This window comes from Entelurus aequoreus, linkage group LG03 (genome assembly GCF_033978785.1).
Source record: "Entelurus aequoreus isolate RoL-2023_Sb linkage group LG03, RoL_Eaeq_v1.1, whole genome shotgun sequence".
Lineage (NCBI taxonomy): Eukaryota > Metazoa > Chordata > Actinopteri > Syngnathiformes > Syngnathidae > Entelurus > Entelurus aequoreus.
Window position 1 is genome coordinate 77,313,796 of NC_084733.1, and position 11,890 is coordinate 77,325,685.

An 11,890-nucleotide genomic window follows, 5' to 3' on the forward strand; every position below is an offset into this window, starting at 1 on the left:
ATCGAGGGCCTGCCCGACAGTGTCAAAAATAGCAGACCAAAAACTTGAGTTTTGGGCACGTCCAGAACATATGCAAATGGTCAGCTGGGGATTGTCTACAAGCGTTGCTATGGTTGGGGTATATTTTAGCCAGTCTAGCATTGGTGAAATGTGCTTTATGTAGTACCTTACACGGTAGTAGGCCATGCCTAGTGCATATAGACGATGAATGTACCAGCCTCTCTCCACCGCCCGTCAGGTATAGGTGCCCCAAGGTCATGCTCCCAGGATTCTCTGGCAAGTGAGATGTTAAGTGGATTCAGAAGGCCGATTTCATTATATATGACAGATATCAAACGTCATTGGTCAGAGTCAAAGGAGAGAAACCGATCGATTTCTGCTTCTGGGGGGCGGTTGGGAAAATTAGGAAATTGTTTTTTAATAAAATGCCTTGTTTGGAGGTATCGAAGAAATGAGTATTAGGCAGGTTGTATCTTGTTGACAGAGAGGCGAAGGAAGAGAACGCTCCATTGTGGTACAGGTTATTGAGAATTTTAAGGCAGTTAGTCGACCAAGCGCGAAACGCGGAATCAGAGCAGGCAGGGAGAAAGGCGGGATTGTTCAAAATCGGAGCACCGCTGGAAGCCCAGTGTAAGCCGTGATGTGTCCTAAATTGAGTCCAAATTTTAATGGTATTTTTAACAACTGGGTTTAGGGAGGTCTCCAATAAACATAAGGGTAGCTGTGAGCAAATCACCGCGTGCAGGGAACAATTAGACCAGGCCTGGGCAATTATTTTGACTCGGGGCCAAATTTAGAGAAAAAATGTGTCTGGGGGCTGGTATATCAGAATTTTAGGAACACTAATACAAAACCTTACAATAATGTCTGAATGCTAAAAACGTTATGACAGACCGCCTTAAAAAACAGAATGGCATTTTACATTTTTTTACTGAATGAGACACCCAGAATGTACATGAAAATAAAGAATGTGGGATTTACAATATTAAAAATGGATAAAACACTTAAAATTTCAACATATGAACGTCACACCCCCTCTCCATCCACATATTTTACAATCAAGCAAAATGCAACAAAAATCTAAACGCGAAGGGTAAAAGGAAAAAAACCCACCTACAATCTGATATATCACTAAGCTTTAGAACTTTGTTGTAAAAATCTCCTTCCGTGTCTGTCCCTGACACCCACATTTCAACTAATTAGATGACCATAGTAACTGCTGTATCATGCAAAAGCGCAGATTCCAAGCATTGAAAGACTTAGTATAGTGGAAGACTTACGGTCATTAGAAAACATCACTGCACATCATAATGGCAGCTACACTTTACATCTTAAACATCTAAAAAAATGATTTGGGAATGTCCGGCGGGCCAGATTGAAAAGCTTAACGGGCCGCATGTGGCCCCCGGGCCTTAATTTGCCCAGGTCTGCATTAGACGATGCCACCTATATGTGAGCCCAAGGTGGACAGGCGGCTGCGGAGTCGCAGCAGACCCAGTACAGAAGTTTAATATTGCAGGCCCAGAAATAATTTCTAAAGTTCGGAAGTGCTAGACCACCTTCCGACCAAGGGAGCTTTCCTAAGGCGGGCTGGCCTGTTATGCCAAATGAAAGCAAGAAGTTGTTGATCAAGGCCAACCAAAAAAATGATTTGTTGAGACATATAGGGATGTGCTGGAAGAGATATAAAAATTTCGGAAGTAAAATCATTTTTATGAGGTTAATGCGGCCAACCAGGGATAAGGGGGAGCTAGGGCAGCCCACCTGGACAAGTCCGATTTACATTTGTCTAACAGTGCCTGAAAGTTCTTACGGAACAGCTCTGTGGGAGAATTTGAGATAAACACACCCAAATATTTAAATCCGTCCTCTGCGATCTTAAAGGGGAATTGTGAGCGCGGGAGTGACCTTGCCAAATTATTCACAAAAAATAGTTCGCTTTTCTGAATATTCAGTTTGTACCCTGACAAACGACCGAACTGATCTAGAATCGACTTAATATGGGGAAGCGAGGACGAGGAGGCCGAAACGAACAACAGAAGATCATTGGCATATATAGGGAGAGTTTATGGACCCGACCAAAACGAGTGATACCCTTAAATTCCCCCCGATTCTTAAGCCAAATAACTAGCGGTTCAATGGCTATATTAAACAGGGGTGAAAGCGGACATCCCTGCCAGGTCCCACGCTGGAGAGGGATTTAAGCTGAACGGATGCCGTTAGTAGGTACGGAGGGAGGCAAGTGGAGTCTCGTACAGGACTCTAACCCAAGAAACAAAATTAGGATCAAAACCAAATGTATCCATAATAAAAAATAAGTAGTCCCACTCCACCCTATCGAACGCCTTCTCCGCATCCAGCGCCACCACCACCTCCGGAGTATCAGATGGCGGAAAGAGAACTATATTCAACAATCTTCTGGTATTAAAGAATGGATGTCTCCCCAGCATGAAACCTGTCTGATCAGCCGAAATTATTGAGGGCATCACGGTTTGGAGACGTATAGAGAGAACTTTCACCAGAATCTTGCGGTCCACGTTCAAAAGTGAGATTGGTCTGTAGCTACCACAAGAGGTAGCATCTCTGTCTTTCTTAAGAAGTAGTGAAATGGAAGCATCCGACAGAAGTCCTTGGTAAGCGGCCGGCGTTGAAGGAATCATTGAACATTCTTGCTAAAATGGGGGATAACAGTAATGAGTAAGCCTTGTAAAATTCAACTGTGAAGCCATCAGGGCCAGGTGACTTTCCATTTTAAAAATGTTTTTTAAATTCAATGAATCAAATATACAGATATTGCCAGTTGTTTTAAGAGTAACAATAATTTGTGCTGAAATAACTGAATCAAGTACAAACCCCAAAACCAGTGAAGTTGGCCCTTTGTGTAAATGGTAAATAAAAACAGAATACAATGATTTGAAAATATTTTTCAACTTATATTAAATTGAATAGATTGCAAAGACAAGATACTTAACGTTCGAACTGGAAAACTTTGTTATTTTTAGCAAATATTAGCTCATTTGGAATTTGATGCCTGTAACATGTTTCAAAAAAGCTGGCACAAGTGGCAAAAAAGACTGAAAAAGTTGAGGAATGCTCATCAAACACTTATTTGGAACATCCCACAGGTGAACAGGCAAATTGGGAACAGGTGGGTGCCATGATTGGGTATAAAAGCAGCTTCCATGAAATGCTCAGTCATTCACAAACAAGGCTGGGGCGAGGGTCACCACTTTGTGAACAAATGCGTGAGCAAATTGTCGAACAGTTTAAGAACAACATTTCTCAACGAGCTATTGCAAGGAATTTAGGGATTTCACCATCTACGGTCTGTAATATCAAAAGGTTCAGAGAATCTGGAGAAATCACTGCACATAAGCGGCAAGGACAAAAACCAACATTGAATGCCCGTGACCTTCGATCCCCCAGGTGGTACTGCATCAAAAAGTGACATTAGTGTGTAAAGGATATCACCACATGGGCTCAGGAACACTTCAGAAAACCACTGTCAGTAACTACAGTTCATCGCTACATCTGTAAGTGCAAGTTTAAACTCTACTCGGCAAAGCAAAAGCCATTTATCAACAACGCCCAATAAAGCCGCCGGCTTCGCTGGGCCCGAGCTCATCTAAGATGGACTGATGCAAAGTTCAGTTCAGTTCAGTTTATTTCGAACATGCATACGTATGCATTACACAGTTCCAGTCGTTTCATTACAGCACGTCCGAAAAGGAGTAGGACGAAACAGAGCTTATTTTATCCTACCCCTTTTCATATCATAGCAAATTTTATCCAATTTCCTTGTTCTCTGTAATAGAGACCATAGTAAATAATAATGTACCATAGTAAACAAACAAATATTAAATACATAAATAATCTTTGTCTCAATAAAAAAAAAAGGGGGAAAAAAAGGGTTCAAGATGTTCATAATTATTGTTCTGTGTACTTTGTGAACACGTGTGGTTTGAACAGTCTCTTAAACTGAATCATATTGGTGCTTTGTTTGATTTATCTGGTTAATCCGTTCCATAATTGAATTCCTCATACTGGGACGGCGTGGCGAAGTTGGTAGAGTGGCCGTGCCAGCAATCGGAGGGTTGCTGGTTACTGGGGTTCAATCCCCACCTTCTACCATCCTAGTCACGTCCGTTGTGTCCTTGGGCAAGACACTTCACCCTTGCTCCTGATGGCTGCTGGTTAGCGCCTTGCATGGCAGCTCCCTCCATCAGTGTGTGAATGTGTGTGTGAATGGGTGAATGTGGAAATACTGTCAAAGCGCTTTGAGTACCTTGAAGGTAGAAAAGCGCTATACAAGTATAACCCATTTATTTATCATTTATATACTAAAAGTTTTAAGTGTAGTACGCGCATACAAATGTTTTGAATTAGATTTTCCTCTAAGGTAATATTTCTCCTCTTTTGTTGAAAAGAATTGTACATTCTTGGGTAGCAGGTTATAGTTTGCTTTGTACATAATTTTAGCTGTTTGCAAATTCACCAAGTCGTTGAATTTCAATAATAGTAATTTAACAAATAAAGGGTTTGTATGTCCTCTATATCAAACATTATGTATTCTTCTAATTGATCTTTTTTGTAACAGTTAGTGAACGAAGCGCACTTTTGTAGTTGTTTCCCCATATTTCTACACAATAACTCAGAGTTGGAAAGTGGAAAAGTGTTCTGTTGTCTGACAAGTCCATATTTCAAATTGTTTTTGGAAACTGGGCGTCGTAGTAAAAGAGTGCGGGTACTAGACTGGCCTGCCTGTAGTCCAGACCTGTCTCACATTGAAAATGTGTGCCACAATATGAAGCCTAAAATACGACAATGGAGACCTCGGACTGTTGAACAACTTAAGCAAGAATGGAAAATAATTCCACCTGAAAAGCTTCAAAAATTAGTCTCCTCAGTTCACAAACGTTTACTGAGTGTTGTTCAAAGGAAAGGCCATGTAACACAGTGGTAAAAATGCCCCTGTGCCAACTTTTTTGCAATGTGTTGTTGCCATTAAATTCTAAGTTGACGATTATTTGCAAAAAAAAATGTGTTTCTCAGTTCCAAAATTAAATATCTTGTCTTTGCAGTGTATTTAATTGAATATAGTATTCCGTTTTTATTTATGATTTACACAACGTGCCAACTTCACTGGTTTTGTTTTGTAATATTGATGGTTGATCTAACATTATCAATAATTAGTGCCAAATTAATAAACACATTTGGCTGTTTCATTTAACAGCAGTGATGTTAAATTTTAAATAAATTATAGTTAACACAATTGTATTTTGTTTAATAAAAAATCAAGTTGCCCTGACACTAACATGAAAACGCACATTGGCAATACATGTTGTTCAATACAGAATTAACAATGTTGCTTCATTAATATTTAATGATTTTCAATACACTGGAACATTATTCAATTTAAAATATGTTCATGAATTTTAATTTTGTTAAACAATTTGTGTTTCTCATTTCCTTGAAATACAAATTCAGATACACTAATAATGGGTTACATTAAAGTCCTTCAATACAAAAATATTAGATTGGCCAGTGTACCATTTACATGAGGAAAATTTGACCAATTTGAATAAACTGGAACTTGTAAATTGACCCAATACCCCATTTTATTCAAGTTTAAGGTGAACTGCACTTTTTTTTTTGGAATTTTGCCTACCGTTCACAATCATGAAAAACATGATGGATGTTTAAAAAAAAAAAAGCATTCCAAACATTAAATACATTCGATCAAAAGTCAGCTTACAATTCTGCCTATAGAGCTCCTTAAAAAACATCCAAACACCTTATTTAGGGTTTTATATACTTGATGTAAGTATATATGTAATGTAGTAATGAGCACATTCATATAATATTTAATATTTATGTATTTTGGTCATTTTAAGCATACACGGTGCATTAATTTCAAAAACACATCATGTTTGCTTTTGCTTACTCACTGCAGACTTCATGAGAGCCAGCAAACATAATAAAACATCACTTACTGTACAAGGTCTGCTGTCATTAGGATGCCGACTGCTAGATGTTCATATATTCCTGTTTTGAAGAAAAATGTCTCATAATCCTCGCAAAGAACTAGGGGGGTGTCTTTTCATGTCGTTTTTGCCAGTTCCGTGTCTAATTGGTCTGTCAAAGTGTCCCAACATGTCGGAGTACGCCCTCAGCCTTCTTCTATCCAGGTAAGATGCATGATTTATGATCTAAAATAAACTTCCAGGGAGTAAGGAAGCGAGGAAGCAGCAGACCACTCAATGATGTAAACATCAGCACACACGGTAGTGATTACGGCGCCGCTATAAATAGTTTGTCTGTGTTGGCGTTTATAATAACAATATTGCTAATAATTGGTTAATATTCAAATCATGAAATATGAATGGAGTATTGTCGGTTTTGGATGGTTATTTATTGGGTTTAATGGGTGGAATAGAGGAACTATTTAGAAATAATGCATTTTTTAAAAATCCATCCGTCATGTCTTTCATAGTGATTGTGAACGATAGGCAAAATTCCCCCAAAAATGCAGTTCCCCATTTAAAAAAAACCCTAACACTGACACAAACATGCATTCATACACACAAGACAACACAATTTATTCTACAAAGTAGTTGATAGACTAAAACTATATTCAACACAAAGGTTAACTTAATATTCATTCAAACATCACTTATTGTTTTACTTTTATTAAATTGCACAAGACTAACTTTAACTTTTGTGTTTAATGTTGATATCACAATTTTGGATCAATTTATCCATCCCATCCATTTTCTACCGTTTGTCCCTTTCGGGGTGGCGGGGGGTGCTGGGCCTATCATATTTTTGTTAATTATTTTTTCAGTGTACCTGCAGTTAATTAAGAAACCGCTAGAGGGCAGCATTTATTTCCTTTGTGTTTTGTTTAGGTTTTTCCATCTAAAAGATTGGCAGCCAGATATTAAAACCTTTTTTCCTAAGTTTAATATTTGATTAGTTTGTTGTGTCTATGGCTACGTTAAAGACAAAACGTTTGTAGGTATTTACCGTGTGGTGCCGGTTTTCTGAAGAAGAAAAAAAGTGCTGCCTCATAAAAAAGAAAATGCAATCAATTGCATAATCCGACGGATTTGGATGACATTTTCAGAAAATGTCCAAAATAGGTCCTGGAACAAGTGCCTTTGTAGTTTTAGTTATTATTATTTATATATGAGCTTGTCAAAATACTTATCGTCGATATTCATTCTGTCACCATACAAGGGTAATTAACCACTTTGACCTCGGGGCCCAACTTTTCCACTACAGAGGGGCCCCTGGCCCTCTCAAATAACACTGAGTGAGTAATATTGATAAACAATATCTATATATTACAAGCTTGTCAAATGATTTGAGAGCAAGTGTTAATCACAAAGATTATTATTCAGGCTTAGGTTAGGCTGATTACAAAAATAAATACTAGTCTAATATATTTTTTAAAATGAGGCACCGATGAAAATAAATGTACATACAATTATGCAGTGCTAAAATAAGTTCATTTTAACTAAATTGATAATACAAATATGTTTTTTTTAATCAACTCAAAATTAAAGTCCAAATGAAAATACAGCTGCACCATTTTAGTCATAATTTTTGCGCTTAGGAAACTTTTCTATGACTTTAACGCCAGCCCTGCGATGAGGTGGCGACTTGTCCAGGGTGTACCCCGCCTTCTGCCCGATTGTAGCTGATAAGCTCCAGCGCCCCCCACGACCCCTAAGGGAATAAGCGGTAGCAAATGGATGGATGGAAGGACTTTAACGCCAGTCTTCTGTTTGTTTGATATTTTCATTACTGCCACAAGTGGTGTAAAAGTGTATTACAACTGAGGACCGCTGCGGTCCATATAGACCACAGCTGAGAAATAGATATGAAGCTCGGTTGGTAGAGTGGCCATGCTAGCAACGTGAGGGTTCTAGGTTCGATCCCAGCTTCTGCCATCCTAGTCACAGCTATTGTGTCCTTGGGCAAGACACTTCACCCACTGGCTTCCAGTGCCACCCACACAGGTTTAAAAATATAATTTAGATAATGGGTTTCACTATGTAAAGCGCTTTGAGTCACTAGAGAAAAGCGCTATATAAATATAATTCAATTCAATATTTTTGCCGGCCCTCTAGGGGATGCTCACGGCCCAACAATGGTTAAGAAACACTGGTATAATCCATCCATCCATCCATTTTCTACTGCTTGTCCCTTTCGCGGTGGATGCTGGAGCCTATCCCAGCTGCATTCGGGGTACACCCTGGACAAGTCGCCACCTCATCACAGGGCCAACACAGATAGACAGACAACATTCACACTCACATTCACACACTAGGGCCAATTTAGTGTTGCCAATCAACCTATCCCCAGGTGCATGTCTTTGGAGGTGGGAGGAAGCCGGAGTACCCGGAGGGAACCCACGCAGTCACGGGGAGAACATGCAAACTCCACACAGAAAGACTATGAGATTGGGAATCGAGCCCATATTAAATATACTTGTTAAATAAAACCTCTGCCTTCTTTTAATGAATACGTAGGCCTACTACGCTACTGTCTTCTAATGTGGTCATTATGGTGGTACTTGGAGAGCCAAAGGTTTTCTGAGGTGGTACTTAGTGAAAAAAGTTTAAAAAAGGTTTATACCGTTTTTGTTTTGGTTTGTTTCCTGGTATGTAAACAAATGCTAAAATTAACCAAAATATATTAACTGTTTTTTTTTTACCTTCATTGCTCTTGTTATTTTGTTCAAGGAAACTTTTAGCGTTGGTGCGCATGCTCAGTAGCGTTGGGCAGCATATTTTTTTCACCGGGACTCATCATCATCGTCGTCGTCACGTGATTGTCAGACAAAACCAAAGCTGAGCCGATGGAGAGACAATGCAGTCCTTCTTCCCGAGCAATGATGGGCTCTCCCAGCAGAACAATGTGCTTCCTAAAGAGTGAAAGGAAATCCTTCCTAGATTGGATTGGAAAGGAAACATCAGATTGACATGAGGGTGAAAAAATGTCCTGCAGAGGACATTCTCGCCTGAGAAGAGAATTGTGTCTCTTCTTCTTCCTTTTGGTGCTGCTTCCTAATCCCTCCCCATTTAGCACATTCTAAAAGTCATTTTCCTTCATTTTAATCAACATAACACTGGGATTGTCAAAAATAAAACCATCTGCATGTACACAAATAGAACTACAAATCAACTAAATGTTACACTGGGCCGTCATGTACCAAACTCAACACAACTTTACATGGCATTACAGATGTCAAATATCACAAATATAAACTTTTGTTACATTTTCTTATACAATGAATTAAAAATAAATTACGTGTTTGTGAATCAGTTTTACAAACTGCTTGGGAGAATATCGCTGGCTAAAATAATATTACTGCTGGGAATTTGGCAAGGCAATGAACAATAGGTCATTATTATTTATAAACATATTCCTTTCATCCCTTGCAGTCCTGGGCAAGGTTGCTTTACTCACTGGACACTTCATTAGGTACACCTGCACTTTATAAGGAGATCCAAACTTGTGTTTGCAAATATTGATTTTTTATGCTCAGTTTTGATTGATTGATCAATTGAAAGGCTTTGATGAGGGCTATCAATATGTATTTGGTATGATGATGATAGTTATCAAAAACAATCTCCAATGTTCGACACGTTTACGAACTCCAATTATGATGGCTTATTTGAACTGGTATTATTTTGTCAATACATAATGACACAATGTTTCGTTTTTGTCCGCTCATCCTCCTAGTTGATTTTTGCGTCAAACCACATCAAGTCATATTTCAACGGTCCTGATGACAGTCTGGTATTATTTTGTCTCAAAATGACCCAAAAAGATCAACCATCTGATTCATAAAAACAACGCCATTATCCAGTTTTCCACAGACCACATCAAGTCATACCTCTAATTAAAGGTCTTGGTGACAGCTTCCTCAAACTGGAATTATTTTGCCAGTATGTCTTCTGTAATGACAAAATGGCCCAAGAGGCCAATCAGGTGAATCACAAAAAAATGTCAAAGTGTACTCGTAACAACTTCATAAATCAGTTTACACACCAAGTCACACCTGAAATTAAAGGTCTTGATGAGGGCTTTCCACATGTGTTGTTCTTTTTTGTTAATATGCCCTCATATCAGTGGCACAAAAAGTGGGTACGTACTTTGTGCAGCAAATCTGGGCAACAAAGCGATGGGCATGGAACTACATTGTCTGTATTTAACAGCAATTTGTGCATGTGTGAAGGACATGATCCATTTTGACAGTGTGTAAGTTATGTCCGTGTATCGGGATGATGCTTGTCAATGTTCAGGTTAGCTAAAACTGCTATCACTGTAAAACCCACATTATAAAATACTGTACACATTTATAAAAACATAAAAATATTATTTACACAAAATAATCCCTAAAATGAAACTACAGTCTGACACACTAATACTGATAATCTTACACATTTTACTATTCATCCTTATGATTTTTAACAAAAAAATTGGCAAACGGACTCTTTCAATGACTTCAAGGTGACAAGTTGCATACTGTGGTTGTCAACATGATGTCTGTTTTGAGGTAGAAGTCCAAATAAATAAATAAGTCCATACGTTTCCTTGGCTGTGCTGCACCATCTGCTCGGCTAACAGCTTGTGGGGTCTGGGGGGGACACTGTGATGTGTTTGCACACACTTTAAAAAGTAGGTAGCTGTGCCCCTGCACCTTATGACTATCATAAACAACACAATACTTTTTTTTTTTGCTTAAAAAAAGACCAACATCAATTCCACTACACATTAAACCCACAAATACGAAAACATTGAAGGTATATTCTTTGGCATCAATTTGTCGAGATGTAATGTGCGTTCTTAACACGCACACACACTCATAGAAGCTACAAACTACAATAATAATGTTATTGATAAATGAATACCACTATATGATAACCAATAAAAACCAAGCATTATAATATTTGCAGCTGCTGTTTGTATTCTGCAGGTGTACCTAACAGCTTTATTGCTAGCGACGGTAGAGCGGGATGAAGAAATATAGGAAAGTTAGTGGTCAGCTTTCTTTGCCAAAAGGACTACCTGAGTAGAGGACGACATAACCGGCCCTTTTGTGCTCCACGAGTACCGTTTCTGGCGCCATTAGCGAGCGGACAGAAGATGGACGACAGCTGATTAAACAGAAGGTGAAATGTGACCTCCTTTCTCCGGCATGAACAGCTGCAGCCAAAGTGGCACGCCACACAATTCCTTGTTTAAACCGAGTGCACAACAAGCACCGATGGATTGGAAGCGGCGTGAGAATCCGACGCCTCCATGTCGCCATCCCATGACTGGCCTTTTCTCTCCCAGTTTGTGGGCTAACACTGGAAATGAATGTGTTGATGCTGATGCACTTTGCCGTCCATGTGGGAGTGTGTGTGCGTGTGAATGTCAGTGTAGATTTTGGGATAGATCTTGGAGGCTCCCCCCTGGTTGAGGAGGAGCTGCTGCTGCTGCTGCGTCAGGTACTCCTCGTAGTTCATGGAGCTCACGCAGTCTTTGTCCGGACTGGACGAGCCGGACGATGCCGGCGCGCAGCCTCGCTCACGCTCTCGACACGGCGGCCGCTGGGAGCCGTGCGGCGCCTGCGGGGCTGGGGGCCCGGGAGGGGGGCACTGCTTCCTACTCTGGCAAAACCACAGCAGCACCGTACCAAAGATGAACACTATTCCGGCGGGGATGCCGATGATGACCGGCCAGGGGAGGGAGCTGGAGGCAGCTGGGAAGATGGGCATGACGGGAGGCTTGGTGTCTGCAAGGGAAAATGGAAGGGAAAATGGAAGATGTTCAGAGAAGATGTCTCACGTGAGAGCATAAAATAACATTCTGTCTTTTTCTCTGATCTAAT

General features: G+C 39.7%; 1 protein-coding gene across 1 annotated transcript in view; it reads right to left on the minus strand.

The window, feature by feature from the left end:
• Positions 1-9,121: 9,121 nt before the first annotated feature.
• LOC133646890 (fibroblast growth factor receptor-like 1) overlaps positions 9,122-11,890 on the minus strand; it is a 110,190-nt gene continuing 107,421 nt past the window's right edge. The window contains exon 7 of the mRNA XM_062042780.1: positions 9,122-11,794. Within this exon, the coding sequence (XP_061898764.1) occupies positions 11,361-11,794 (434 nt within the window). The 3' untranslated portion in view covers positions 9,122-11,360. The remainder of the gene's footprint in view (positions 11,795-11,890) is intronic.